The sequence below is a fragment of the Ceraceosorus guamensis genome (genome assembly GCF_003144195.1).
Source record: "Ceraceosorus guamensis strain MCA 4658 unplaced genomic scaffold IE81scaffold_5, whole genome shotgun sequence".
Classification (NCBI taxonomy): domain Eukaryota; kingdom Fungi; phylum Basidiomycota; class Exobasidiomycetes; order Ceraceosorales; family Ceraceosoraceae; genus Ceraceosorus; species Ceraceosorus guamensis.
Genome location: NW_020290000.1, coordinates 448,065 through 475,997, shown reverse-complemented (window position 1 = coordinate 475,997; position 27,933 = coordinate 448,065). Strand labels below are relative to the sequence as shown.

The window sequence follows — 27,933 nt, the reverse complement described above, 5'->3', positions numbered from 1 at the left end:
ATTTTGCGCTGCCCGTCCGCATTGCAAACAAAGTCTGACACTTTTCTTTGCTTTACACATCGCAGCCCAGCACAGCACACGAAAGTTCATCATTTTATTTGACTACTCGCACAACGCGCGCGCAGATACACTCTCGTGTCCAAGGTCTAAGCTTGGACGGTCTGCTGTCGATGGACTGTTGATTGGTGACGCTGGGTCAGACACCATCAATCTGCCGAGCACGTCCACCGCTTCAAAGCAACACAATTCTTGGCGCTGGTACGCAAGCATCCTCGGCCATGGCTGTGCTAGCAGAACAACGACAACAAGATCATCTTGCCTCTCCTTCCGAGGCTCGGGCCAGTGACTACACGTCGTCACCAATTGCGCCCAAGCGAGTCGCCTCGCGAGGTCGGCACGCGCTTGCTTCTGCCTTCGAGGAAGCTAGACAGTCATTTGGTGCTGCGTCGTCGACGTCACCCCACCCATCCATCATGGAGCGACGTGGCCGTAGCAACAGTAACAGCGCCTTTGCTGCCGCCAGATCTGTCTTCGAGCGGCCCGCAGTGCCCACGAGGAACAGCTCGTCAGATCCCGACCGCGAGGCTGCCTCTTCGCCGAATGCTGACGCTTCAAGCGATCCCGAAGATGAGTCGAGGGAAGAATATGTGGTCGCATTACACGACTTTGCGTCCAGTAACGCCACGTGTCTGTCCTTCGCTGCTGGACAAGTCATCAAGGTGTTCAACAGAGACACTTCGGGTTGGTGGGACGGCGAGCTCGAGGGCCAACGAGGATGGTTCCCTAGCAACTATGTGGACGAGGAAGGAATCGGGTTCGGAAGTCCAGAAGCAAGCGATATGCGCCTGGAGCTTGCTGGAGATGGTGAGCGTGACACATCGCAACCATACAATGGTCGTGGTCTCGGCCTGTCGGTGCAAACACAGCAACTCAATAAGCAGCGTCCTGGTGTGATGTCGGCAGGCATGCCCCATCACCCTTCGAGGTCGCCCACACCCACCGCTCAAGAATTTCTTGCTTCAAGCGCTAGCTCTGGTATCCTTGAGCCTATACTACACGCGATCGCTCTATTGCACAACGCAGTGCGCGCCAACAGGGTTGCGCACTTTCAGCCTTCGACGGCATGCGTCATCTCGTCTGTGCGCTCCGTGCTCTCCGCTACGGACTGCTTAACGCGAGAGTCGCATGTCCTGAAGTCCCACCCTATTTTGGCAAGGGAGCGCAAACACATCCTGTCCGAGCTGAGCAAGCTCGTCACTCAGGCAAGGAAAGCCTCGGCTCCTATGCCGCGGGAAGAGGGTCGCGCGCAAGAGATGGATGACATGCTGGGCATGGCGGATGCGGTGCTGCGCCACGTGCGAAGCTTCTTGGAGGTTGCCGTCGAATGCGGCGTCAACGTGCCTGACAGGCGCTCGTCGGTAGTCGGAGATCGCAATCGTGTGTCAGCTGACGCTCCACATGCCGGCGAGCAGAGATCGATGTTGGGTGTTGACCGTGGAGAAGCGGACAAGACGCCCACCCCAGAGTCTCCCAGAAGCTCGGCGTACCAGACGGCCTACACCTCAGGGCAGATGTCTCCTCGCAGCACGCGGTTTCTGGATCTGCGCGACCGTGCTGAATATCCATTCGACGACGCCGCAGCCGCCGCTATGGTGGCCAAGCATACAGCAAGCGAGCCTATGACGCAAGCTGCGCGTATCAAGGCGCAAGCTCAAGCGCGCCGTCGATCTGATTCCTTGACCTCCGAACCTCAAGAACATAGTTCAGGCTCTGGCTCGGCGTCGGACTCTGGTTCAGGCTCTAAGCCGACATCGCGGTCAGGTTCTACTGATTCTTTGAGCGATGCTCCGCCTCCATCGAGCGTCATCTGCTCCGCTTCCGAAGTTTTACAACGCCTTGGAGTAGCCAACGACCATTTACTCTCAATCACAGCTGCCTTCATCGGCCACGTGCACAGCCACACACGGGACAGCCACGCGTCGAGCTTCGCTCACCTCATTGATATGACACGAGAAGCAGTTGATGCTGTTCGTGATCTGTTGATAGTCGTGGAGGCGGTCCACAACAGCGGCGAGCTGCAGTCTACGCTGCCGCGACAGACTACGATTCTGTTTCAGACCAGAGAAAGTCTATACGAGGCGACGACAGCACTGGTATCGGCCGCCAGGGTAATCACTTCGAATCCCTCTGCCCAAGCCGCAGCTTCTGCTGCCCTTTCTGATGCGAATGAGGACGAGGAGAAATCGCGGCTGTTGTCAGCAGCCACCGCTGTTCTCAGGACGGGTGGCGAATGCGTCGGTGCAGTGCGTTTATGCCTGAATCACGCAGACTCAGCATTGCGCTTCACACTGCCAGGCGACGGCAGGTCGACACAACGGCACGGATCAGGAGACTCGAGCATGTCTGCTGACTCGGCAGAGCCCTTGACTCCTGATGAAGCTGCTGGGGAAGACGCTCTGTTGGCTGCTGGTACTGTGCGCAGAGGCAAACACACTCTATCGTTCCTGGGTCGCAAGGCGACCAGCCTGAGCTGCCTTCGCGAGAAATACGAGCAGAGTGGCTACGTTCGAGGCTTTGGACACATAGCCGAGGGTCACTCAGACGATGATGATGACTTTGCAGAAAGCGAAGAAAATGCTACCGCGAGGCAGCAGTATCATGCCCCTCAACAAGAAATTCGAGGAGAATCGGATGCGTCGCCACAGTCGACGGTGATGCCGGACTTGGACCTACCTAGGTCGTCCTTGTCAGAACGACGAGGAGCGCCAGCTCTGCAGCAACTCGGCCCGGCAATGCGTCGCCCTATGCACGCTCCACAGGTAGTAGCCACGCCAGCTCTCACACAGTACGTGCCAGGTAGTCACCCTCAGATCTCGTCTGCGAACCATGGCACCGACCCACAAGGAGGAGATGGCAGCGACCACAGCGAAACGATGTCCAGGCAGCATTCCAGAGCCTCCGGTTCCACCTTGTACTCGGCCAGATCAGACACTACTGGAGCAACATCAGCTCGTCCCTCCATGGATCAAAATAACGGCGCAGATGAGCATGCCAACGTCCCACTCACAGCACCGATCGGGGGCACGTTCCGCGAGGCTCACAACAAGCATCTCGCAGGGGTGACTGACTCCCGGCGTGGTAGCGATTCCTCCGAGGTGCTGCATCTTCAGCCCACCCGCAGTCGTGGTGAGAGCTTGAGCGAGCCTTCCCCTCTTGGCTTGTCGCCTTTGACGCCTAGCGTCATGTCGACGTTTGAGGCACCGTCTCCCATCCAACTCAAGTTCATGTCGCCAGACTATCTTCCCAGCGACGTCTGCTACAATTCAGAGGGGCAGCTGACTGGCGCAACGCTGCCCGCGTTGGTGGAGAAGATGACTCCACACGACACCACCGTTGACGCAGCACTCTCCAATGCCTTCTTTTTGTGCTTCCGTCTCTTCACGACGCCAATGCAGCTGTTCGACGTGTTGGAAGCTCGTTACAACATGCGCCCGCCTCAGGAGGTTGAAGTCAGTGCCGAAGAGCTCGTCAAGTGGACCGATCAGAAGGTCATGCCAGTGCGCCTGCGAATCTTCAACTTCTTCAAGACTTGGCTCGAGACGTATTGGCATTCTGCCACGGATCATGTGATTCTCGAACGCCTCGTCGAGTTCACACGCACTTCGATGGCCCACTCTTTGCACCGACCAGGTCAGCGTCTGGCTGACCTGGCACAAAAACGCATCATCTCTGGTCCAACAAAGAAGGTGATGGCCCAAGTCTCTGGCACCGCCACCGCCGCAGGTGTGAACAACGCCAACGGCATCGCGCCCACTGTTGCTTCGAAACCAGGCGCTTTGAAACGCATGATTTCCACGGATCGACTGCGAAATGGCAGTCTCCCGCCCGGCATGGTCGACCCGTCGAACATGTACGGTTCGGCTGCCTTCACAAACAAGAAGGGACCGATGCCCCCGCAACCGATCATGTCAAAGGCGCTCTTATCTGCTCTTCGCGCCTCGCCTCAACCGCCAATCAGCATTACGGAGTTCGATCCAACGGAGCTCGCCAGACAGCTGACGATTCTTGAATCCAAGATCTACTGCGCGATTCTTCCGGAAGAGCTTCTCGGTCAAGAGTTCAGCAAAGCGGCTGGGGTCAGCAGTGCCGTGCACGTAAAGAACATGAGCTCTTTGAGCACGTCAATTACAGGGTGGATCTCCGAGTGTATCCTGAACGAGGGAGATGCGCGCAAACGGACTCAATTGGTCAAATTCTTCATCAAGCTCGGCGATGTGAGTGGCGACGGTGTAGCGTGTCGAGCGAGGCGCCCAAACTGACTCTGCTTTGTCTATCCTTTCAACAGCGTTGTCTCGCATTGAGTAACTTCAACACACTGATGGCGATCCAGTGCGCTCTCAACTCTTCGACCATTGCTCGACTGAAGCGCACGTGGGATGGCTTGACTGCCAAATACCACGTCATGATGGAAGAGCAACGCCGCACTGTTGAGCACACTCGCAATTTTGCGGGCTATCGCGCACGTCTACGAGCAACGGCCGCGCCAGCGCTGCCTTTTGTCGGTCTTTTCCTCACCGACTTGACTTTCTGTCACGAAGGCAACCCTGCAACGCGACCATCGCCACAAGATCCGCAAAAGCGGTTGCTCAATTTCGACAAGTACGTCAAAATGAGCCGCATCATCGGAGACCTGCAAAGGTTCCAATTGCCTTACACCCTCCTCGAGGTGCAAGAATGCCAGTCGTATCTCAACAAGGTTCTGGCTAGCGTCCAACAGGCCGGCGCAGGTGGTGCGGAAGACCTGTACCGACGCAGTTTACTGTTGGAACCGCGCTCCAAGACCGGCGAGCCTTCTCCTGCCACGGTTGCCAGTAGAAGCGGCGGCAGTGGTGCCGATGGAGGCAAACTGGGCTTGGACATCTTCAACTGGAAGTGATCTGGCTGCCTTTGTCGGGGCTGAGCCCCCCCCCCCCTCTCCCCTTTCCACCACCGCAGTTCTGCACGATTTGAGAGCAGCAGAATTGGTGCACCATCTAACCACACCCATCTATACTCAGATTTGTTGCGTCTCAACTCAACGTTCATATGTGCATACCTCAACTTACGTTGTCACCCACGGTCTTCTTCCTTTGGTCTCCAAATGTCATCCTAGCTCTTAGTGGCCGATTGGGCTACTCGTGTACTTCATACAGCGTCGGCTCTAGGGCATCGATCCAATTGATTTGATTTAGCTCTGCGCGCTGATAGATGACCCGGAGTCAAACGATCATTGACCTGATGGCACATCAATTTGACGATCGAGAGGCAAGCGCTTTGTCGACATAGCGCGGAGGTGCGGCCTCGTAGCCGGGCAAGACGGGACCATGCTCTTGCTCCAATTTTGCTTGTTCTTGGCTCGACAGCTTGAAATGCTCAAGCACTGCACGCTGTCAGGCCAAGGCAAGGGAAGGAGAGAAGGGTGACTCAGCACGCCACCGAAACTCAAAGCACACACGTCTGGCCAGTCCCACTCCGCAAGTGGCAGTGGCACAGGGAGGCCGAGCGAGACCTTTGTTCGCGGGCGCATCCCAGTCCATACAAGCGCATTCGACTCACCTCTTCGTTCTTGCCTAGTCGCCTATGGGGATTGTTTGGATCTATGGCCCTGCCCATCTTGTCGCGTTGCAAGGCATGGTAATCCAGACCGGCCTTTTTCGCCTTTCTCCGTCGCAGAGCTCGAGAGGAGGAAGTGACGAGCAAGGTGCCGACAAGACCAATGGCAAAGACTACTGCGGCGGCCATGGCCGAGATGAAAGGAGCGATTGGATTTCTTTGGAGTGTAGTCAGATGTTGGACCGCCTCGAGCGATGGATGGTGGTTGAGCATGTGTTCCAGTCGCAAAAAGTCGTGATCGTGAATGCTTCATTGGTGCTTGTGCATGGCATATGATACGCAGCGAGCTGCGAAATCCATGCAAACACGGCAAGCTTGCTTTGACTGCGAGCTGTCGCGCAGCCGCCGAGCTGCAGCAGCTGATATCAGTGAACCCCGGCGGCCCGGATCGTGCCTGGCGAAAGTCGCCGCGGGCCTCCACTCGACGCTTGGTCAGCTCTGTGTATATATGTAGCAATCGCGCGCTCGTACAGAGTTATAGCGTAGCTTTTCTTTGGCAGGGCAGCAGAACTTCAGTTCAAGATTGCTCGCGGGCACGCGCTTCTTTCACATCCCTTTTGTAAAGCCAATCGCGAATTCCCGTCTGCTATATCGCAAAACCTCTGGTTCATGACACCACCACGCCATCTCGCAATGGGCTGCTGTGCTTGCGCTCGCTGTCATCAGCTCCCGCCCGTCCCTCGGACAAGAAGTGTCCTGCCCTGATCCTCGTGGTCGCGCGGCCGCAGAGATAGCGACGATTACATATGTGACCGATGAGCATAGGCTTGAGATTGTCGCAATGCTCGCGAATGCCAATCGACATAAGGGTATATATTGACAAAGGTAACGCAAGCATATAGACATGGGTGCCACGACGAGGCTGCGGCTGTCCAAGAGTAGACGTGGGTCGACCTCACTTTCGCAAGCCCTCTCTTAGCGTCGCACTTCTCACGAGGCTGCGCAGAAAGGCCAGCCTCTCTTCATATCTCCTCCTCACATCTTCTCTGCGCCTTCCAATATCCACAATTTCATTCCGAAGCGCGCGCACGCTCACTTCCTCTTCTGGATCATCGCCCATATCGGCGTCGAGATCGTCAGCGAGCTGAGCGTGATCACCATTCGATCCATTGCCACGCAGCTGAGCAGCATGCCGGAAAGCAGATGGGGGGTAGCTGGGAGACAGCCCGTAAGCAGATTCCCGATCTCCCTGACTGCTGTCGCCCAACCCTCGACGTCTGCTTCTTGCAGGAGACTTGCTTCCAGAGCTGGACGTTGATGATTTGCGAAGCAATGAGTGGTTCCACGTGCCTTGTTGACTCTTGTCGCCGCTCCCGTTAGAACTTTCCGGGCTCAGAGCGCGCGACGCGGAATTCTGCGCCCTTTGCAGCTGTTCGTGTCCCAGCCCAGATCGTCCGACGGCCGTCTGGACCAATCCGTTGAAGGCTTCCAGCAGCTTCTTTTGCTCCGCTTCGACTACTGCCATCTCGGCCTTGAGCTCATTGGCGCCCTTCTCTGCGTAGTCCCCAGTAAGCATGCCAGATGCGCTGGCGACTGAGCCGGATCCGGCTCCGGTGATTGATTGCTTGGCGCTCATGCCGTCGCCGTTTACTCCTCCCAAGGTGCGCGCTGAGCGAGCCCTGTGGATCTCCGATTCGAGCTCCGCTTCCGAAGGTGCTCTGCGGGTCTTGCTGTCCGATCTAGATAGGCCAGCAACCGAGGCTGCAGCAGTCCAAATGCTTCGAGGTTTAGAGAGCGAAGGACTTTGCGCGTTTATGCTATCTCCAGAATTATCAACGTTCATGCTTTCCCCATGGGACGGGTGCAGGTTGCGCAGAGAACCCTTTCGGAACAGCGCTGCAAAGTTGGCAATCGACGAGCGTTGAGACCGCAAGGACGGTGCTGCGGTCGCTGCGCGCTTGTCAATAGAGGCCAAGTCGGGCGTCTCTGCGGGAGACGAGAATCATCAGTTGCATTCCTCAACATCTGACTGCCTTCGATGTCAAAACTTGCCTGCAGTGACCGGACGCTTTTGCAATTGACCTCCAAAGCTACCCAATCTCGCCTCTCGCGGCACCTCTTGGTTGCCGACACCGCTCTCCGAAAAGACTGCAGCGCGTAGCTTGCGGTATTCTTCCTCTCCGAGCAGTCCATCTCCGTGCGCGATGGCGAGTTCGTTAAGCTGCTGCGCGAGCCTTGCAGTGGTATCGATGGGCTCAGACTGGCCAGATAATGCGCTCGAAGGGAGCGGGCTGATCATCGAAGACGTGGCGGTGCGAAAGCTGCCCGGACTGAGTGGGGAGCGGATGCTGGCCATCTGAGAGCTAGACCGCGCATGAAGCTTCTGTGAAGGAGACGGGTCTGCACTTCCATACGAGCCAATGGATCGTTGGCGTGAAGGTGACCGGGCAGACCTGGAACTTTCGACAGGAGAGTGGGGTAGAGAGACTGATGCTGAAGGACGATGCGGAGGTGCTAGACCATTCCCAAACATCGGACCGTCTGTAAAAATTTGGGTCAAGGGAGGTGGTGGAGCTCGACGGCCGGTATTTGCGCGCGCTGCAGTGTGAGTGTGAGTGCTACTCGAGGCACTGGATGAGCTGCTCGTCTTGGCCATATCAATGTGCGGCGCCGCGTTTTGGTCCCATGGTCGGACTAGGCCACTCGTGGCCATACCGCGGCTCAGTCGTGGGTCAGGTGAGGGTACGGGTGAATGGGGCGCAGAGGTATCGTTTCTCGAGGGGACGACGGAAGCCTTTGGAACTTTGCCGGAATCCGACATTACTTTCCCCATCACCACAATTGGCTCTCGATCCACAGATCGCCGTGTAGACCCTCGCCACGTCCGTGCCTCCTCGGCCAAAGCACGATCCGTACGCCATTGGGCTTCGGAAAGCGTGTCATCGAGTGGCTCTTTGGACTGGGCACCTGCGTGCAATCGTAAGAGAGCGCGATGGGTCAGTGTGCTGGCAGATCGCAATTCCGGCGCCTCATTGCACGAGCTGGGGTACGAGTCCTCGGTACTCACCCTCCGCGCCACCTTTGTCCATACCCGCGTCAGCATTCTTCCTGCCAAAGAGATCCATCCGTCTCCTCGTCTTTTCTCTTTTGCTTCCCAGTCCTAGCACCTTTGCCTTCCTAGTCTCACCCAACACCTGCGAGCTCGAGGCAGGACGTGCAGGTGGCGGCATGCCTCCAATGTGCGCTCCGCCAGACAAGCCATCGAAGCTGGATCTCAGACGACTGGATGCGAGGGCTGCCCCATTCGAGTCCCTGGAAGAGCCGATTCCGCGGGCTGCTATCGCTTGAGCATACGACAAATCTTCTGGTTCGGCGTAGCCGCCTATGCGACCGCCGGCGACGTCGTGTCGCTGCTCAGAAGGACGACGGAAGAGGGCGCGCATGTTGTATCAGCTGTTACAGCAAAGACCTGTTTGGTCACTGCAGGTGTAAGAGCTGTGCCTTGAGAAGAGCGGTCCACGCTGTTTTCAAGGCTGACTTGCGATTTCCTAGTCGCGCTGACGCCTTATGGCATTGGGAGCGGGGTGATCTGCACTTCGAGACTCGTCGCACTTATGATGGCAGAGAACGTGGTCCAGGGGTCATGTTTGGAAGGCAGTGAGGCAAGGTGGGGAGGAGTGAGGGCGGGAAGAAGAGCAGTAACTCCTTGAGTGGCTCGTCGCGCTGATATTGGGAGGAAAGGCTGAGTTCGGACGTCGAGGTTGATGAGCTTCGTGAGTGTTGAGTGTATACATGCACAAATCAAGAGGTAGGATTGCTGGACTGTGGGCTACGTTCGCGATCCGTGGCTTACCAGGTCCATCGCGAATAAGTATATATCTGGAAGCCGACGGCGCGTCGATTGCCATTTATCATTGCCATTCTGATTCGTGATTCACACTCGCGACTCGGTCAAGCGTCGAGCATCAATAATAGCGCTGCAATCACAATGTGAATCACGAATACGCAACGCAAGCTGACAGACAGCCCAAGCGCGCTCGAGCCCTTCCCCACCCCGCGTCGTGCTGCAACAGCCACGGATGTTGTGACGTGGGCGAGATTGCTGCAGTCACTGCAGACTCGTCGTGACTTCAGCAGCAACTCCGGACTTGTGGTTGCCGATGATGCGTGGGCAGCGTGACCGCTCACACGCACTCTCCTATAGCTGGCTGTACGTACAAAGTGTACCGCACACCCATGCAATGCAGTCAAAGTTGACCGCAAATCTTCAATCACAATGCGCCTTCGTGATTAGCTCGCTAAGGTACCGACCGCACATAAAACAAAATAAACTACGCTAAAAGACGAATTGCGGGTCCTCACCTACAAGGCCACATGTATACTCACGACTCTTGAATCAGAATTGGTAGCTACTCAAACTCGTGATTGTGACGCATTCACATACGATTTCACAATCGCTCACCGTCACAATCAAGAGATCACAGTCATCAATCCAAGTCCGATCAGCTTTGTTCTTGATTCCTGACAGCTAGATCCTCAGAGTATTCATCGACGAGGCGCGAGCACGCGCGTGGACTCGTGCATGGTGTATGAACAATGAATGAACGGCTTCAAAATCTCCCCGCATCCAAAACGAGTATCAATTAGCCAACGCATGTCGCACCCGCGCCTATTCATCCTTCCACCTCCGAACTACTTCATTCTGCACTTCCGAGTCTCCGTACCAATCACGAGTCACAAGTTCGATCATCGAGTCGAAGCCTTTGATCAGTGCCCAGCTTGAGGCGCAACAATAAGGGACAAATGACGAAAATGCGGATGCAGGTCCGACATTTGAGAACGGCGGGCGGTCACGAGTCCGGCGCGCCGTGGGGTGCGTTGGCCGCGGTCGACGGCGAGCGCACAGAAAGCTACATACATACATACATATATATATATATATATACATAGAGATGTACCATGGGCAGCATGGGACGGCGTAGACAGTCAGGCCGGCGAGGCGCACTTGCGCTGCACCTGTGTGAGTGTCAGAAGAGGCGTAGTCAGCAGAGTGTGCTCAGACTTGATTGAGCTACCGGCGAATCAGTGATTCAAAAATAGGAATGAGGCGATCGAGGTCTTGCGCAGCACAACACAATCAAAGACTTTGACACTCGTCAAGCGCGAGTGGGATCTTCTGCATGTTTGATAAGCAGATGCTAGGATGCTTACACCGTACAGACTACTCTGCTGAGTAGTAAACGTATATAGACCTACATGCGTGACTATACCGTATCGGCTTAGCACAGCGAATCGGCTTCCACCCATAATGACTCACATGACCCTCGCGTCGACCCGATTTGGAACAGAGACACTCGTGACCGCGACTGTCAATCAGCATCGTCGCCATCAATAAGCTAGGCAATGGGGCTTCTGCCGAGCTGCGACGGCTGGACAGGGCCCTTGCCGACTCATTTCTCGAGAACCTTGCGCAGCAAATACACAAGCCCGCAAGCGGAGCGGCCCGGTCGCTGTTTGCTTCCGCGTTTCGTTGAGCGCTGGCTCTCACGTCGATGACCTCCAGCCAGACCACGTGTGCCATGGAAGCGGCACGTATGAATCTCATCGCTTTCAGCAGGGAAAGAGTAGCTGATCAGCGCTGCATTATTATGCGTCGGAAGCTACGATGACAGGTGCAAATCAAATCACAATGAAGCAGTTTGGAGACATTTCGACCATTTGCGTCTCAAGCTGGCCACTTCTGACTCAGTGCGTCGTACTGTTGTTGGTTCAGCTGGATGACAGAGCCATGTCGAAGGTTGTTCGGGAAGTTGGGTGCATTGTCTTGCGCCCATGGACCAGCGGTGACGCTCTTTGTGGAGTAGGGCAAATACCTTCCAGGTCCGCTAAAATCGTCGAGCCAGAGGTGAATGAGGCTGGCATCGTTGTTGTCGTGGAATGCTGCAGGTCCTTCACGAGCAGCGGTCGTCACTGCTCCATGATCCTGCCAATCGGAGGAGAGCAGACTGGTATCCGATGTCGTTTGCCACGTCACGACGCTGCTGCTCTCATTCTTCAAGAAGCGCGCCCATCCTCCATTGTCGAGCGGAAGGAATTCTTGATCGATGAAAGGCGTGGCATCCAGGTAGTTCTTGGGCGCACTGAACGTCTTGAAGTCCTTCGTGGTCGCGTAGCGGATGGTGTCCTCGCGGACGACCGCACCCTTGTGGTCAGGGTCGTTCTCAGCATAGAAACGAGAGGACCAAAAGACGGTGTACTCTTGAGTCGCAGAGTTGTAGTGCGCGCTTGGTGCCCACACCATGCCTGCCGTAGCGTCTTCGACTGTACCGAACGGATGCCGGGGGCACCGTCAGCATATCATACACGGGCAGAGCAAGCTATGATGAGCCTTCGACGCACCATTGACAAGCTCGCTTGGGGACCAATCCACGAGGTTCGTGGAGGTCCAGACGTAGATCGCTCGGCTGCCGGTGCGCACAGCGTCTCCCCAAGTTGTCTTACCGATGTCCTGCAGAGCATCGTGTCCAGTCAGCTCCGCGCCAGCAGCATCGATGAAGCATACCTCGACTTACCAAGTCCGTGGCGATCTGCCAGAACGTCTTGCCATCGGGACTAGCCACGAGGTAAGGGTCTCTAGCACCACCCGTACCTTGCCCAGAAGCTGGCGTCAAGACGGGCTGACCACCATTTAGCATCCTGAAGCTCAGCGCATCATTGCCACGAGACAAGGAAAAGTAGACGGATTGCACGTTACCGCCCAAGAAGTTGCTGGCGAGGTAGCCTACTTTGGCTTCCGCCCTTGAAGATAGCGTGGAAGGTGACGAGGAGCTGGTGGGAGCGGCAGAGACGCGAGTGCTGGCTACCAGAGCCAAGCAGGCAGTGATGCTAGCAAGAGAGAAATGCATCGCGGTTGCTGCTGCTGCTGCAGTGGGCCAAATTAGTGAGTGAGATGTGGGAAAGGAGATTGCTGATACCGAATCAGATTGGTGTTCCTGGATGTACGAGGAGCTAACGGTTTCGGAAGGGCTTCCATTTATAGGCATCGATGTGCATGCTTCACAAGAGCTTCGTCCTCTGCATCCCTCTTGCCCACCATCCATCCGTGAGGAGCATTTCGAATGTGGTAGCTGCACCGACGGCGTCACGGTAGCATCAAGACGCTTCTGCTGTACGGCATCCCCGAATCTAGGTTTGACGACATGACATCTCGGGAATCTCTTGAAACCCTTTCAGCATCCCCAGACCCGCCGCCGAGTAGTGCTGTATGCATCTTGTTTAGTTGTAGTGACATGTGGACACGGAGGGCTGGTAGGATTAGGCCCGCAATGCCGGCGAAGTCATGGAGCACTCGTGACTGTGCCGCGCCGGTACGCACCCTCGTCAGTCGCAGAAGCGTGTGAGTGCATACCCGCATCACAGTCGACTGGGATGCAGCAGAGACGCTCTTATCCCTCTCACTCTGCCTCGTGGCAAGATGCAGGGCAGCAATTCACGCTCGTGCTGCCTCAACTCGGATTCATGGTCCTTGCTCTCTACTCGTGACTCTCTCAAGAGATGCAATCCGAATGCTAGGAGGTTGCGTCGCATGCATGTGCGGTGCGTCGAAGCAGGCGTCATGTCGGAGCGGATGCTCGGTGACGCACACACATTGCGGGGCTCCGCGCTCAGTCCGAGTCGCGAGCGAAGGCTGCTTGCTGCTCTTGCGAGAAGTCCGAGCTGTAAGACCCGGCCTATCCCTCGTGTGAAGAAGCAGCCAAGCTTTTGGTTGTTTCTCCCCTCGATGCTCCTCCATGCACCCCTCTTTTGTCAAGTGTAACTCGTCTGTAGAGACCGATCCAGCATCATTAAGCGCAGGAAAGCCAAGCTCTTCAGGTCTGGTTCTTGATTTCCCCACCACGACCGCGAGATTACCGATGAATGTGATGCGCAGAGGGGCAAGGGAGCGATGCACGTCTGAAGGGAGCGATGCACGTCTCTCAGATCACCGAAAAGGTCGCAGCTAGAACACCCAAAGCAAACAGACAAAAGCATTGTGCTGGCGTGTATGCCCCCCCGGCGGACAGGCACGTCGCTCCACGTTCCGGTGTACGATTTCGCTCGATGGCGGCTGAAGAGTGTACCTCTTGAGTGTAAGTATGTGTGCATCACGAATCACGAATGCGGGGCTCCGCAGTCACAACAGCTGGTGGTCGTGGATGATTGCATGACGGAGCGACTCCCTTACAAGCTTGGCGCGCCATCACTTGCTCCACCGAACGTCGAGCGGGTGATCTTCATGTCTTCTGGACGTGCTTGGCTAGATCATCGACGTCCGCACGTTTACCGAGCTGTACAGATCTTGGACATACATGCAGCGACCACCGGTACTTGCCTACCTCCCGTCCATCGCGTGCACGACAACAAATACGCAAGCCAGCATGAGTGCAAAAGGTATTCAATGCAGGAGCCAAGTCTGCGAGCCTGGCCTCTGGGTGTGGGAAAGGGGTACTACGTACATGGCATGCGCTTCTGCAGCGACAAGCTTGGCTGGGAAATGTCTGGGAGAGTGAGCGTGGGTCGACGATGAAGATGATGACGATAAGGTATGAGCGAGTGTTCGAGGGGAAAGTTGCCTTGGAATCCGTGGGATAGACGGCAATGCTCCGGATTCGAAAAGGTGTATGCACCCAACGAGTGGTAATTAACATCTCTGGAGGCGCGACGAGATATGAGAGGACATGATTCTGATCGAGGAGCGTGGAAGCGCCTCGGCCTATCTGCTTGTGTGAAGGAGCACAAACGCATAAACAGTCACGTGGGGCCAGACGAATCTATCGGCGGCCCTGGACACGACTTGCATCAGAAGTGAAACCGCCTTCGTCGGCAGTGACCGCGCCATCGACGCTGGCGCCGCTCGTGAAGGCCTCGTTTCCAGACTCGTTCTCAGTTTCTGTGCCGGTACCAGTGCCGGTGCCGGAGGATCCACCACCAATGCGTGGGATCTCACCCTTGGTGGAGCTGACACATACGAGGGGCAGAGCGCCCTCTTGACCATCGGCAGCTCGTCCCAGTGCCCAGCCGTCGTCGTACAATCTGACGATGGTTATGCGCTGATCGGGCTCGAGGGTAAGCTCGTCGTTCAGAGAGGCATTATATGGGTAGACGGCGATGACATCCTCTCCAGGGAAAATTTCCTGACCAGTGTACTGATCTCTTGCGGAAGCGACCGTGGTACCGCGACCATCGGTACCGCTGCTGGTAGTGACACCACTGATGGGTCGGTTGGGGTCTGCTGCATCATTTTCGCTCCTTGCGGCTGCGCCAGCAGCGGCAGCAGCGCCAGCGGCACCAAATCCTGCGCCCGCGGCCGCTCCTCCAAGCGATGGTCGGCCCGCTGGGCTCTTGTCGCCAGCTGAAGGACTGCCCGCAGCGTCGCGACTCAAACCATCTTCCGAGTGCCAAGGCTTCTCGCCGGCCGCACCAGGATAGACACCAGCAGCGCCGGACTCGTTGCGACGTTTGCGGCCCAAGAGGGCAAAGACAGCTAATCCGCCGAGGACTAAAGCACCAATGATAACGCCAACGATGAGACCAGCGAGGCCACCGCGACTCAGGCCCGTGCCTTCGCTGCTGCTGCCTGCTTGGTCCGCTCCAGCACTACCGGCACCGCTAGGATTAGATGATGGTGCTGACGAGGAGGACGATGCAGTGGGAGAAGCCATGGCGGTGCCGACGGAAGTCGTAGGGATAATTGCAGCGGCACCTGGGTGACCATAAGACGCACATCCAGACAGTGCGGTGTTGTTGGCATAGCAGCACGCAGGAACGGTGCGATTGCCACTAGGATCGCAAGCAGCGCAGAGTTGATTGCTGATACCCGGGCCAAATCCGCAGTTGCCTTCATTGGCGGCACCCTCCACGCAGGTTTGGTTGTTGGTCGACACTAGCGAGGTCCAATCGGTGCATGTGACGTAGTCGCGCTGCAACGTGTTGTACCTGGTTGCATTGCGTGCGGACGTGAGATTTGCGTCCGGTGTGCAAATCGCCGGGTTCTGAACGATGTCACTCTGTGCAGCAGAGTATGTCAGGCACGTGTCCTGGCACACCATGATGGGGTCCGCGCGGTTGGCGACATTGCACTGGGCGCTGTAGGAGATCTGTGAGAACTGGCCACAGAGTATCGTTCGCTCGTACTGCAGTGTGGTGTTCAGCGCTGCGGTCCGGTTGCACGCAAGTTGGCGCCCGAGCTTCTCAGCGAGGAAGCGGTTGGGGTCGGTGAAATACGCTGCAAATTGCTGGTCGAACGTCGTCACGTTGGTAACGCTGGCAAACCAAGGCCAAGCTGACGAGAGATTTTGAGGATTGATGTCTGCGGAAAGCAAGCGATGGCAGCGTCAGCGATATGGAGATGGTCGTCGTCACAGGGCCCGAAGCCACGTCGTGATGAGCAATTCTGACCATTCAACTCCACTCACATGCATCCTGGAAGCTTGGGCACTGGACACTGCCTTGCAGACTGACGCATTGTCCATCCAGAGCGCCTTGCGCCGTGGCGGGAATGGCCATCGATAGTCCCAATGCAAGAGCGATGCCGAACATTTTGGTCAACATGTTTGGCCAAGAGAACCCAAGGCGAAGACGTCTACCGAGAGGTGGTGAGAGGGATGTGCAAGTGTGCAGGCGCTGGAGGTCGCACGTCTTTGCCGGATGGTTCCTCGGAAAGACGCGCCCAAGACAGAATGGCACAAGAGCCGAATGAGGATGTAAGCACGCCGTGCGCAGACAGCGGCTTGAAGACACCTCTGTGGAAGGGCGTCTAGAGTGCTAGGTGCTGAGAGCCGATTTAGGTGTTGGCCGAATACAGACGGTTAATTATGGAAACGGCGCGTGGCTGTGAGACGATGGAGAGAAAGACACGAAAGCTCCTTGTTTCGAAAAGTGTTCGGAGTGTAGTAGGGGGAAAGTCTGAAGGATGGGCGAGTAGATGAGGGTGTTGAATGTCGCTACGGGTATTGTGAGGTGCGGGAGGATTGGGCAGAGGGAGATAGGATGAAGGAGTAAGATTCGTAGCTGGACGATTCCAGGACTGGTGCCAGATGGCTGGAGGACGCTCGGTGTGAATGAGGGGAAGCTAGCTACACAAGCCCTTCACGATCACGAATCGTGAGTTGGCAGGGGAGGAAGCGCAATCACAAATCCCGCCTTGTCCACCGTGAGCGCGTGTGCAGCAGCATTCAAATTGCAGGGACTTGGCCGGTACGGATGCCGAGGGAAGGGGCCAAGCGCGTAAGGGACGCACGCACGCGCACATCATGGAAAGGTCCCGCGCGCGCCAGAAATTCTGTCACGAGCATCATCGCAGCTGTATAGCAGCAGCTGGCGAGTCACCGCGTGCAACCCGCTGCGCTCGGATGCCGCGTCGCGCGAGTCGTGATATCACACAGTCTTGATGCTCGACTCTTTCACAGCTACGAAGCCGTGACTGGGCGCCTGCCAATTGCTGCTGCTACATGACGACTACTGTAACGACTCAGACTGCCGTAAGGCCCATCATGCAGCCCCCTGCTGGACTTTCCTATTTCACCATGCATGAAAGTGTGCTCTAGCAAACGAATCGACGTGACCGGTGACTGCAGCTAGAGGACACAGCTCACACGCCACTTGCTCGCCAAGCGTATCGTAAGGATGAAGATGATCGAGCTTTTGTGATCGCGGGCAGGGCTGCCGCTGATGGGGATGGCAGCATCCAACCATGCATGCGCCATGCATCAGCAGGAGCGATCGATCCATTTCGTCCTTTTTTCATGAGACGCCTCCGTGCATAGACGCTCGCAGCTCGCGTCTGCATCCGCGTCGCGTGCGTGGCAATTGTTTGGCTTCAATTTTGAATGAACAATTCAAGGCCTTTGCCCATCGCGCTCCGCAAGCTTTTAATAACTGCCTCGATCATTGATAGTCAAGAATGGTACATAGCGAAAACCCGCCTATATCGTAAGGAACACATTAAGAGTAGTAGTAGCGAAGGCTCAATTGACTGAGACCTGCACAACAAATAGCCGCTGTTGCGTCGCTCCTCTTCCCGCGCGGTGCTGCACACGATGTTGCTGTCGCCTGCTGAGCAGTCACACGAACCCTCGATCGCGACAAGGCTGCACAGCAGCAGCAGCCTTGCTTTCGACAGCAATTAAGCTAGGTGTATCTGAAAATTCGCACCAAGCACACACAATCAAGGAATCACAAAGTGCGCTGGAAAAGCGTGGCTTAGGCAGATAATACATATGTGAGCAAGGGCAGGTCCGAGCTGCCACACGTTCACGATTTGAAACTCCGAAGTCGCTGCTGATGATGCCGCACAACCCATGGCATCAGCAGCAGCCCCGCGCCCCCCGGCCTAGACCAAGTCTCGCTCCGCTGTGCCCTCTGGCGCGCTTCATTCGTGATTGTGATTTGGATGCACCGATAACCGCAATTCTGGACTCGACACCCAAGGCTCGCGGTTGTGTGAACCCCTAGGTGAACAATTAAGCTCCTCTGACGTCAGGAAGTCCTTGACCGGCCGCCTGATCTCGTGGCTAGCTGCTGCCACACCTAGCTGTGCCTGCTTCGCAAAGTCGTCCTGACTTCTATGTCGACAGACATAGTTCGGTGTTCGACTCAACTCATAACGCGATCTTGACTCAGAGGAGCCGAAGACGCACGCCGATTCGATAGAGGTTCTGCTGGGCAAATTGAAAGACGAACACGCTTATGGCGCACTTCATCAATCGTGAATGCAATTTTGGACTAGAACGCTTTAGCAAAGGCTGATTTGCCGTATATCCTGAAGGCGCTAGCCATTCATGTTTCAACGTGCTACGACGAGTTCAGCTGCGTGAGCTGTTGGATGTGTATGATGGGTCGATGTACCTACAACCACGTGAACCACAAGACCTATGTAGGACCTAAATATATCGTGTCCCCTTGCGTCGCACGCGCCGCGCCTCCGCGCGCCGAGCGCTGATGGTGCCGGTACGGCATGAATCGATCTCGAATGCCGCCGCGCGGATCTCAAATGACTGTTATGAGTCCACAGGTCAAGGCCGCCCGAAGCAAGAGTCAAAGCATGTCACAAGACTGTGAGATCAAAGGCGGGTCTTCGGTTGAATCTTGGTGCGTGCTGTTGGATGATCTTCTGAATCAATCAAAGCCCTTACCACATCACGTGATTTACAAGGCATCGTCGCGCCACGGAGTGCGCGAGAGAACCGCGCGACGCGACCCTTGCCCGGCACAGCTCGTTAAAAGTTTCACTGCAGGGCATACTGAGTCACGGTGACTGCGAGACCAGTCATGCTGAGCGGAGAAGGTAGAAGGGGCTTTCCTTGACACGACCATACGTACCAAACACCTGTTCCAGCACTCTTTGCCTTCCATCTCGCAGACGAACACAGCTGCAAGTCTCGAAGTCCGTCTTTAATCGGCCTTCGCAAACTCTTTGACACCTCCGACGCGCCCCCTTGTCGAGTATATGCATCACACCCGCAATCGCAATTTAACACAGCACACTTCACAACGCTCACACACACAGACATCGCAAGAATCTGGACAACATGGCGCAGTCTACAATGATCCTGCTCTCATCCTCGATCGTGGCTCCTCAGATCACCAGCAGCCTTCGCTTGAACCACCTTCAGCCGAGGCACATCGAGGCGTACAGCAATTCAACAGAGTTGCTCAGCGTGCCGGCAGACGCCACGCAGCGAGACTTGCACTGCAAGATGATCAAAAGGATGACGAGCCTGCATTGAAGGGCTTTTATCCTGACTGCGATGACGACGAAGCCATCGCTCGGGCATTGGCCGAGGCGGATGACCACCATTCGAGATCCCCTAGCGATCAGGAAGCGACAGCCTCGGAGCTCGATTCTGAAGAGGCCGACTCGTGAGTTTTCGCCCTCCAGCATGCTATCGGGCAATCGTCAGCGCGCTCATAGACTCACCAGAATTTGTATGCGGCCCGTATGGACAGGTGTCTCTTGCTGCAGCTTCCGCCTGAGCTGCTGGTCAGGATTCTCGCGTTCTTGGACCCAATCAGTCTGGCAACAGCTGCCCGCACGTGTCGTCTGATCGGTCATTTGACTCGAGACGACTCGACATGGCGTTTGGCTTTCGCTCTCGCTTTCGGCCTAGAGAATAAAGACGTGGTGCCCAGTTTGCGGCGCATTGAGTCCGGAAGCTGGAAGCTGGAGTATTTTCGCCGCTCAGAGACTCTTCGCCGCTGGCGCAAATCGCGTGCACCCACTGTCATCCACGATCCGCACATCGCGACGCTCAGCGGATTTGCACTTAATCTGCAGCATTCGTTCCTTCTCTCGGTATCGCAGATTCATGGAGTTGCCGCTCGATCCAATCCATTTTCGGGCAAGGTTGCCCTTGGCTTCCTGGACGCCCATGGAGGCATCGTCAATCATACTTCCCACGCGGACGCGCTCATTAGTGCAGTCGCTCTCGATGCCGATGCAGGGCGTGTCATTTGGGGATCGGTCACCGGTGGCGTCACTCAAACGACTTTGACGCGACAAGGCAACAAGCCGCACGCCCTCATTCGCAGTCATGCCTTTTCGGGCCGTGCAGCGCATGCTGGCAGTATTCTAGCAATTGCGCCAGCTCTTGATGGCAACAAAGCAGGCTCCCAAGGAATCGGCAGAGCTCCTGAGCGTCTTCGACAGAAGCAGGAGGCCCTCGGAGATGCTGCACTGACTTTTGTCACCGCTGGTACTGACGCTACAGTCCGTCTGTGGTGCCCAAGCCGACCTGTGCCCCTGTGGACAGGTCTGGTCAAAGCGCAGCAGCGCGACGACAGCGGCGCAATTCTACCGCCTTCTCGGGTTCCACCGGCTCCGGTGGTATGCGTCGACTACGATGCATCAGCGGGCGTCGTTGCTGCCGGCACGTCTGAAGGAGAAATCTGCATCTGGAAAGACCTCGATGTCAAAGCACTTCTCGCACTACCAGCCACTGCCCTTGAAGAGCCAGGAGCGATAGCAACACCGTCGCAGCGAGAGGCGAGGGCGCGCTATCGAGCCGTGCTCTCTGCCATTTCTCGGCACGAATTGCCTAAGCCTGCCAAATACGACATGCACGATCCAGCAGTGGAGTTGGTGGTGCTCGAGCAAGCCCCGATCCAGATTTCAGCCTCGGACTCAAGCAAACCAGTCAGCTTGCTAGCACGCTATGCGAGAGCGCCCTTCTTTTGCAAGCACACGCTTCATCCTTCGGGCGCCGGACAACAAGCGCGTGTTATCAGCAGTATGTTTAGCTCTCCAACAGGCGCGACGATCACGTCCGTCAGGCCTGATTTCGACATGTACGCTTTGAAGGCTCGTCGCCATGCAACGTCCGCCCAGGGGCAAGTCGTCAAAGAGTCCGAACCCACCCCTGTGCTGGTTCCTTCGAGCTCCCTCGTCCTCGGGCCACCTTCTACTCCGCTTGGCGAGGCAAGTTTCGCGGAGCGAACCTGTGTGTTTGCGGGCACGATGGACGGATACGTCTGCGCATGGGACTGGACCGACGATGCTACCAGTGCATCTCTGTGCAGCCCAGTCCGATCGCTTGAGATCCGCGCGCACCATTGCGCCATCACGGCAATTGACGTGACAGCACACGCTGTCGTAGTCGGCGCTGCCGACGGGACCATCAAAGCCTTTTGCCCTCTTTCCGGGGCGCACATTCGGACATTTAACGATCGCACCGCTACACGCCATCCAGCCCGAGCGCTCATGGCCGGAGACATGTCAGTCGAAGAGGCATCAAAGTACGCGGTCAGTCAAATCGCAAGTGGACCTGACACCCTGGTGGCCGCCATTGGTCCCCACGTCCTGGCGTGGCGAGCTGGTCCTCTGATCAAAGGTAAGCGCGCGTTAGGGTTGACAGGTGAGACAGGCTTGAACAGATCGTCGGGAAGACCCGCGCGCACCAAGGAGAGCAAATTCGTGGTTGGTAGAGATCTTCGCGACGACGTTCAAGAGACTGCCACACGCCTCCAAAACGAGCGAGACTCGGCGCAAGCCGAATACCATCGTTTGCGCTTCGTCGCAGGCAGTGCAGAGAACGACCTTGACGAGCAGGACGCTCTGCAGCTAGCTTTGATGCTCAGTAGAGACGAAGCCGAAGCGGGTAAATTCCGCGCCGTCGATGAAGAAGGAGTAGCCGACGGCCCTTCTTCGAGTCGCACACCAGCCCGCGGTGAGACACCTCCGCCAGACGATATTGAAGCAGTGTTGCAACAAATTGCGATGGCAGAGAGTCAATGGCAAGCAGAGCATGAGCACGCTGGGCGCACTACCTCCACGTCCGCCCAAGAATCAGAACACAATTCCGCAGGTGTTGGTGACTTGTCCACGTCAGCTTCTCCGTCTCCTTCGCCGTCTCCGCACTCGTTACCGCTGACGTCCCCGTCGCGGGCTTGGGACATTATCGCCACGGCAGGCTCTTCCGCTAGTCCGTCTACGCGAGCTATGAGGAGGACGCCAAATGCCAAGGTTCAGACTGTGCAGGTCCCTGCAGCCGCTCGACGAGGCTCGCAAAGAAGTCTCGCAGGTGGTAGCCTAAGCGGGAGTTTGACCGGATCGGCTAATCTCAGCGCCACAAGCGGACCGTCGACTCCCGCGGGCGTTGCCGATCCCCCAGAGCTGAACTTGGACAGCTCTGATGCCTGGCCCCTCGCAACGAGCCCTTCGGGTCCTCATGCAACGGGGAGCATCCCGTCTCTCTCGACATCAGACGTAGCCAGCCCTTCGGCTCACGCATGGCGGAGAAGCTCGAGCTCCAGTGCTGGACCGACCCTTGCAGCCTCGCAAGTCCCTTCTTCTTCCAGCTCCAGCAAAGGCGGCATCCACAATGCCTGGGCCCGTGGCAGCCTTTCGCACCAGGATTCGTTGTGACAAAGGCGACCTGAAGGGAGCTCTTACTGCTCGCCGTTAGAAATCACTTTTGATCCTTGATGCGAAGCACTCTTCCACATAGATTTTTCCGCACGGAGCCGAGGTTCAAATCCGAGCACATGCTCTCTTGCTACGCGAACCAATTGATTACACGTCTGGCCCTTAGATCTCTCCACGAAGAAATACGAATACAATGCATGTGAACTGTTACAATTGATCGGCGTCGAAGACCCTTGCTCGGAGAGCAGCGAGGAAGGATCCTCATGGTTGAAGCGTGGGAGGGCCACGAATCATGAGTAGCTCTAGAGACTACCATTTCACGCGTTTGTGAGCTTCCTTGACATCGTCATCCGAACGCTGAATCGGCGATCTATCTTCCGCCTTGACACTGTCACTGCTCGATCGTTTGCCGAACGACCTTCCTCGCTTGTCTCCACTGCCTAATGCAGGTGCAGTGCAAGCCACATCTCTAAGTGTCGCCTCGCCGCCGGGCTCCTTGCCAGCATTGTTCTCCACTCGACTGCGCGCGCTCGCTCTCGCCGCTTTCGCTCTGCCCTCATTGGCCCAACAAAAGAAATCGCACCTGTACTGCCGGTCCACGTCCTTCTTGTCTCTTCCGGATCGCTCATACCCATGTCCCACAGGTCTGGAGCACAGGTAAAACTTGCGTCCGTGATTTGGCCCCGATTTGTTCACTGTCCATGCTGTGCAAACTTCGTCGTGCACCCGACAGAGTGGTGCGGGAGGCGGAGCGAAGATGGAACCCCATGCCAAAGAGGTCGAAACTCGCGTGGCCGCGTCATCTGCGGGTGCGTCTTTCGCTTGCGAGCCCGATGCTACTTCTTGGCCTTCTGTGATCTTGCCTCCGTCTGCGTCTGTTAATCCCGCATCGGCGCTGGAGCTTTGCTGCGTGTCGACTCGGGGGGCGTTCAACTGCTCGAGCTCATGTCTCGTGATGCTCGAAGAGGTATCTACGCTAGACTGGGGCAACGGTGTGCGTGGTGAATCCTCCTTCGTCATATCAATGTGATGCGTGGCAGGCTCCTTCGCCACGCGAGAGGCCTCTGCTGTCTCGCCGGAGGCTTTGTAAAAGAAGCTCTTCAGTTTCAGTTGTCCCTGATCCTTGTCGCGCCCATTCGCTTTGCTTTCTCTAGAATTGGAAGCAATGAGAAGCTTCGAAGAGCTGCGACCCTTTGCGAAGATGTTTGCGTCCGACTTGCGTCTCTTGGCTGTGCTAGCTGATGTCGTCGCCGAAGGTGATGCGGGGAATGTATCCACTTGTGAAGGAGAGTTGGGTTTGATAGGGCTGGCGGAGTTTCTGGACACTGACGTTGATGTCGACAGTTCCATCTTATCATCGTGGGCGGCCCGACTTGTGTCAGGCTCGCCGAGTTGAGGCGAAACCTGTCCAGAGGCTACGGGGGCAGGCGACGCGGCAGAGCCTCCGAAGAAGCTTTTAATACCTCTTTGGCTGAGTTCAGGCCAATTGCAGCTGGCGAGCGGTGGGGCCTTCCTAGCAGCATGCGCCTCGCCGCCACCCAGCACATCTCGCAGATGGTTCTTCTTGCCATTTCGATCTATGATCTCGTCGTGCAAGTCGATCCAAACTGGACAATGGTCACTGCCGTAGACGTCCTGAGCCACGTCTGAGTCTTTGAACCAAGGTATCAAGCCTTCGTCAATTAGGATATAGTCGATGCGCGTGCCGTAATTCGCTGGTCGGGCATCTATCAGAGTATTCCACACTGTATACATGCCCTTTCGACCAGGATGCTTCATCCGCGTGACGTCGTGAAATCTCCCTCGTGGAGCCAAAAAGGAGTCCAACCAGGCACGTGCCGGGTGCGCGCTCAGAAAATCGGAAGCCGACTCGCGGCCAACAGAGTCACAGTGGTCGATAGGAAGATGTGCAACGTTGATGTCGCCAAGAACTGCAAAAGAGAACTATCGCATCAGAAATGGTACTTTGCCTTTCCTTTCGCTTGCCATGCCCGCTCAATGGATGGAGACTCACTGATGACGTGCCTGCCAGCATCCAGCAGGCGATGGGCGCGTTCTTGCAAAGCAGCATTGAACGCCATCTTGTACTCTCTCCTGCTCTCGTCCGTCTCGTTTGGGCAGTACAAGTTGAAGAGGACGAAGAGACCGCAATCGATCACGCAAGCTCTTCCTTCCGCATCGATCGACTCCCACACTGCTTCATCGCGCGGATCCGGGTAGCAACCGATACTTCTGGGCTGAGCTATGGTGCCAGTGATGCCACGCTCAGCGGCACGTGGTCTGCAGCTGGAGTCCTTGATGTAGGTGACCACGCCCGAGTAGCCTTTGGTAGGATGCAGATCAAAGTAGCTGGTGTATGCTTGTGGCAAGCACATATCTCGATCGTTCAACACCACCTTGCGCGTAGCTTTGACCTCTTGAAAACACACGATGTCGGCCTCGAGGTGGTCCAGACAATCTGACCAACTTGACAAGTTGATCCATGGCCGATAATGCCGAATGGTCTTGAGCCCATTCACGTTCCACGTGACGATTCGCATCCTTGTGGACCCAATGCGGCGAGGAGGTCGCAGGAAGGATGAGAGGGAATACGCGATACCGCTATACGGTCAGATAATCGCACCGCCGCGTGATGAGCGTCGAAGCATACTGCAAGGTCGGAAAGAAGTTGGCAGCACGCAGCGCAGAGGTGAACAAAAGCGCAAATCGCAAAGGAAGAGGCAAAAGGTGAGCGAAGCGCAAAGTGGGCGGGGGACAGCGGCGTGGAAGGCGTGGTTCGGCGTAGAAGAGCGTGTGTGGAGTGTCGCGAGAGCTGCTCAGAATCGAAGGCGAGCGTCAATTGCACGCAGGCCAGGCATGCACGAGGATTGAGAAGCTGGCTGGAATCAGCAATGAAGCTGCTGCATGGCGCTTGATGGAAGTGAGATGGATGCGACGAGGTGAGCCATCGATCGCAGCGAAGACCGAATCCAGTCGAGCTCAGCATGCAGTTGCGAGCGGGTGGAGGCGCGCCAGCCTCTGATGCTTGTGCGCCAAAAGTAGTATCACGTGACTGGCAGGCTCCACCCTCCATCAGCAAGCGCGCGGACCATCGACGCGCGTCCTCTGAGCGCGGAGCGGCGGGGTTCATGATGATCTAGCCGTGTGCATGCCTTCATGTCCCCTCACGACTGCAGATGTTCATGGCTTGCGTCCATGAACATTCCGCTCCTCACTGTCCCATCGAGTTTGACTTTCTTCGAAATAACGGCCAGGAAGCCTCGCAGAGCATATTTAGTGAAAAATTCCCTCTACCGAGACAGCCACTCTGGTCCACGATGGCTCCCAAGGCAGATTGGGAAAAGTACAAGAAGCCAGATGTGGACAAGAAGGATGACGAGCCCATCGTAGCGCTAGACGAGGGCGACATTCAGCTCCTCAAGACGTATGGTCAAGGACCCTACGCCATCGCGCTCAAGGCGATCGAGCAAGAGATCAAGGATGTTCAGTCTAGGATCAACGAGAAGCAGGGTGTCAAAGAGAGCGATACCGGTTTGGCACCTCCCAATCTTTGGGACGTGGCTGCTGACAGGCAGAGAATGGGAGAGGAACATCCGTTGCAAGTAGCCAGGTGCACGAAAATCATCAAGGCGGGCGAAGGTGCTGACAAGAGGGAGAATTCAGCTCCGGATGGCAATGCTGGCCCCGGCGGCGGAGACGCTGCCAATGCAACCAACACTGGTGCTGCTGCAGGCAATGCGGCCAGTGGCGGCAGAGCAAGACCCACACTCGGCGGTCTGGGCGGATTGGGCGGCCTTGGAGGCCAAGGCGCTCCAAATGCAGAAGAGGAGGACAAGTATGTGATCAACGTTAAGCAGATCGCAAAATTCGTCGTTGGTCTGGGCGAGCGAGTGGCACCCACAGATATCGAGGAGGGCATGCGTGTCGGGTGAGTCGCGCTTACTCTAGCGAGGAACGCATACATCAGGAGCTGTGTGGAATCTAATCCCTGTTCTCTTATTGCTCGACCCAGTGTTGATCGCAACAAGTATCAAATCCAGATTCCTTTGCCACCCAAAATTGACCCTAGCGTCACTATGATGCAGGTCGAGGAGAAGCCGGACGTCACGTACGGAGATGTTGGAGGCTGCAAGGAGCAAATCGAGAAACTCAGAGAAGTCGTAGAGACGCCTTTGTTGAATGTGAGACGATTGCGGCTCGGTCAAGCAATGTGACGAGTGGATGCTGACTCATTCAGCTTGGCACCTTCGCCTGCCTGGTATTCGACAGCCCGAACGCTTTGTCAATCTCGGTATCGACCCCCCCAAGGGAGTTCTGCTTTTCGGCCCACCTGGAACTGGCAAAACTCTTTGCGCGCGCGCAGTAGCGAACAGGACAGACGCCACCTTCATCCGTGTCATCGGATCCGAGCTGGTGCAGAAGTACGTTGGAGAGGGAGCTCGAATGGTTCGAGAGCTGTTCGAGATGGCGAGAAGCAAAAAAGCCTGCATCATTTTCTTTGACGAGGTGGATGCTATTGGTGGAGCTAGATTCGACGATGGTGCTGGAGGCGACAACGAGGTTCAGCGAACCATGTTGGAATTGATCAATCAGCTGGATGGCTTCGATGCTAGAGGCAACATCAAAGTACTCATGGCGACGAACAGGTGAGTTCGCCAAGCAGACGTGTGCGAGCAATTTCGGTCAGCTGCTGATGCATAGCGTTCCCACCGCGCTCAGACCGGACACGCTCGACCCAGCATTGCTGAGGCCCGGGCGTCTGGATCGAAGAGTGGAGTTTGGCTTGCCAGACAATGAAGGTAGAGCACACATTCTTCGTATTCACGCTCGAAGCATGTCGGTCGAGCGAGACATTCGATTCGACCTTATTGCCCGTCTATGTCCCAACACGACAGGTGCTGAGCTTAGAAGCGTCGCAACTGAAGTGAGTGCCGCGGCCTCGTCACCAGCCGCCTCCGCGCGTGATGATCTGGCTGACGCATTACCCTTCCTTGCTTTACAGGCCGGCATGTTTGCCATTAGAGCGAGGAGGAAGATGGCCACAGAGAGGGACTTCTTGGACGCCGTGGAAAAGGTTGTCAGGCAAGGCTCCAAATTCTCCAGCACGAGCCTGTACGCGCAGTACAATTGATCGTAGACACTCCGCAGCACGTCTGCCCCTAGCAATCAGTATGGGTTCACTTCACGTTCTTTTCAGCCAGGACGCCGTGTGACGTTTTAAATATTGCAGCCGGGCTTCGCTGCTGTATGAGAGTCTATCGGGATGGTGTTTGATTGCAAAGGCAAAGTAATTGTGCAGGCAGAGCAAATAATGGTCTACAGATGACTGTGTGAGCGAGCATGAGAAACGGCGATCCGGCAAGACGTCTAAGATTCGAAGACGGGCACGGACGAGGCGGCGCGCAAACGGCTGAGCAAGGAGTCGCTCAACGGGCGCTGTG

General features: G+C 56.4%; 8 protein-coding genes across 8 annotated transcripts; 3 read left to right on the top strand and 5 right to left on the bottom strand.

The window, feature by feature from the left end:
* Positions 1 to 473: 473 nt before the first annotated feature.
* IE81DRAFT_285448 (ras GEF) lies at positions 474 to 4,936 on the top strand (the record flags this gene model as incomplete). The annotated part of the gene is made up of 4 exons (XM_025511639.1): positions 474 to 2,740; positions 2,861 to 3,119; positions 3,258 to 4,274; positions 4,346 to 4,936. The coding sequence occupies 4 exons, from the start codon at positions 474 to 476 to the stop codon at positions 4,934 to 4,936; spliced, it is 4,134 nt and encodes a 1,377-aa protein (XP_025372649.1).
* Positions 4,937 to 5,108: 172 nt separating this feature from the next.
* IE81DRAFT_364123 (hypothetical protein) lies at positions 5,109 to 6,035 on the bottom strand. The gene is made up of 2 exons (XM_025516832.1): positions 5,596 to 6,035; positions 5,109 to 5,426 (listed from the first exon to the last, which is right to left on the bottom strand). The coding sequence occupies exons 1-2, from the start codon at positions 5,863 to 5,865 to the stop codon at positions 5,286 to 5,288; spliced, it is 411 nt and encodes a 136-aa protein (XP_025372648.1). The 5' UTR covers positions 5,866 to 6,035; the 3' UTR covers positions 5,109 to 5,285.
* Positions 6,036 to 6,547: 512 nt separating this feature from the next.
* On the bottom strand, positions 6,548 to 9,035 carry IE81DRAFT_344791 (hypothetical protein; the record flags this gene model as incomplete). Its single annotated transcript, XM_025515846.1, has 3 exons — positions 6,548 to 7,578; positions 7,687 to 8,559; positions 8,660 to 9,035. 3 exons carry the CDS (start codon positions 9,033 to 9,035, stop codon positions 6,548 to 6,550), a joined length of 2,280 nt encoding a protein of 759 aa, XP_025372647.1.
* Positions 9,036 to 11,317: 2,282 nt separating this feature from the next.
* On the bottom strand, positions 11,318 to 12,497 carry IE81DRAFT_285631 (hypothetical protein; the record flags this gene model as incomplete). Its single annotated transcript, XM_025511647.1, has 3 exons — positions 11,318 to 11,913; positions 11,992 to 12,100; positions 12,165 to 12,497. 3 exons carry the CDS (start codon positions 12,495 to 12,497, stop codon positions 11,318 to 11,320), a joined length of 1,038 nt encoding a protein of 345 aa, XP_025372646.1.
* Positions 12,498 to 14,280: 1,783 nt separating this feature from the next.
* IE81DRAFT_192619 (hypothetical protein) lies at positions 14,281 to 16,442 on the bottom strand. The gene is made up of 2 exons (XM_025510808.1): positions 16,047 to 16,442; positions 14,281 to 15,940 (listed from the first exon to the last, which is right to left on the bottom strand). Exons 1-2 carry the CDS (start codon positions 16,180 to 16,182, stop codon positions 14,403 to 14,405), a joined length of 1,674 nt encoding a protein of 557 aa, XP_025372645.1. The 5' UTR covers positions 16,183 to 16,442; the 3' UTR covers positions 14,281 to 14,402.
* A 2,496-nt stretch (positions 16,443 to 18,938) lies between these two features.
* Positions 18,939 to 22,695, top strand: IE81DRAFT_320246 (hypothetical protein). Its single transcript, XM_025512963.1, has 2 exons — positions 18,939 to 19,491; positions 19,579 to 22,695. Exons 1-2 carry the CDS (start codon positions 19,079 to 19,081, stop codon positions 22,490 to 22,492), a joined length of 3,327 nt encoding a protein of 1,108 aa, XP_025372644.1. The 5' UTR covers positions 18,939 to 19,078; the 3' UTR covers positions 22,493 to 22,695.
* Positions 22,626 to 25,417, bottom strand: IE81DRAFT_320245 (DNase I-like protein). Its single transcript, XM_025512962.1, has 2 exons — positions 24,507 to 25,417; positions 22,626 to 24,423 (listed from the first exon to the last, which is right to left on the bottom strand). Exons 1-2 carry the CDS (start codon positions 25,030 to 25,032, stop codon positions 22,802 to 22,804), a joined length of 2,148 nt encoding a protein of 715 aa, XP_025372643.1. The 5' UTR covers positions 25,033 to 25,417; the 3' UTR covers positions 22,626 to 22,801.
* Positions 25,418 to 25,649: 232 nt separating this feature from the next.
* Positions 25,650 to 27,678, top strand: IE81DRAFT_320244 (putative RPT1-26S proteasome regulatory subunit). Its single transcript, XM_025512961.1, has 5 exons — positions 25,650 to 26,420; positions 26,505 to 26,673; positions 26,762 to 27,138; positions 27,212 to 27,416; positions 27,495 to 27,678. The coding sequence occupies exons 1-5, from the start codon at positions 25,810 to 25,812 to the stop codon at positions 27,621 to 27,623; spliced, it is 1,491 nt and encodes a 496-aa protein (XP_025372642.1). The 5' UTR covers positions 25,650 to 25,809; the 3' UTR covers positions 27,624 to 27,678.
* Positions 27,679 to 27,933: the final 255 nt, after the last annotated feature.

Excerpts from the sequence above, each read along its gene's own strand:
- IE81DRAFT_364123 (XM_025516832.1), bottom strand. The coding sequence starts at position 5,865 with ATGCTCAACCACCATCCATCGCTCGAGGCGGTCCAACATCTGACTACA. Across the intron at positions 5,427-5,595 it reads GACTAGGCAAGAACGAAGAG|CGTGCAGTGCTTGAGCATTT; the intron begins GTGAGTCGAATG and ends TTGGCCTGACAG.
- IE81DRAFT_192619 (XM_025510808.1), bottom strand. The coding sequence starts at position 16,182 with ATGTTGACCAAAATGTTCGGCATCGCTCTTGCATTGGGACTATCGATG. Across the intron at positions 15,941-16,046 it reads CCCAAGCTTCCAGGATGCAT|ACATCAATCCTCAAAATCTC; the intron begins GTGAGTGGAGTT and ends TGCTTTCCGCAG.
- IE81DRAFT_320246 (XM_025512963.1), top strand. The coding sequence starts at position 19,079 with ATGCATCACACCCGCAATCGCAATTTAACACAGCACACTTCACAACGC. Across the intron at positions 19,492-19,578 it reads GATTCTGAAGAGGCCGACTC|GTGTCTCTTGCTGCAGCTTC; the intron begins GTGAGTTTTCGC and ends CCGTATGGACAG.
- IE81DRAFT_320245 (XM_025512962.1), bottom strand. The coding sequence starts at position 25,032 with ATGCGAATCGTCACGTGGAACGTGAATGGGCTCAAGACCATTCGGCAT. Across the intron at positions 24,424-24,506 it reads TGCTGGCAGGCACGTCATCA|TTCTTGGCGACATCAACGTT; the intron begins GTGAGTCTCCAT and ends TCTCTTTTGCAG.
- IE81DRAFT_320244 (XM_025512961.1), top strand. The coding sequence starts at position 25,810 with ATGGCTCCCAAGGCAGATTGGGAAAAGTACAAGAAGCCAGATGTGGAC. Across the intron at positions 26,421-26,504 it reads GAGGAGGGCATGCGTGTCGG|TGTTGATCGCAACAAGTATC; the intron begins GTGAGTCGCGCT and ends TGCTCGACCCAG. Across the intron at positions 27,139-27,211 it reads GTACTCATGGCGACGAACAG|ACCGGACACGCTCGACCCAG; the intron begins GTGAGTTCGCCA and ends CACCGCGCTCAG.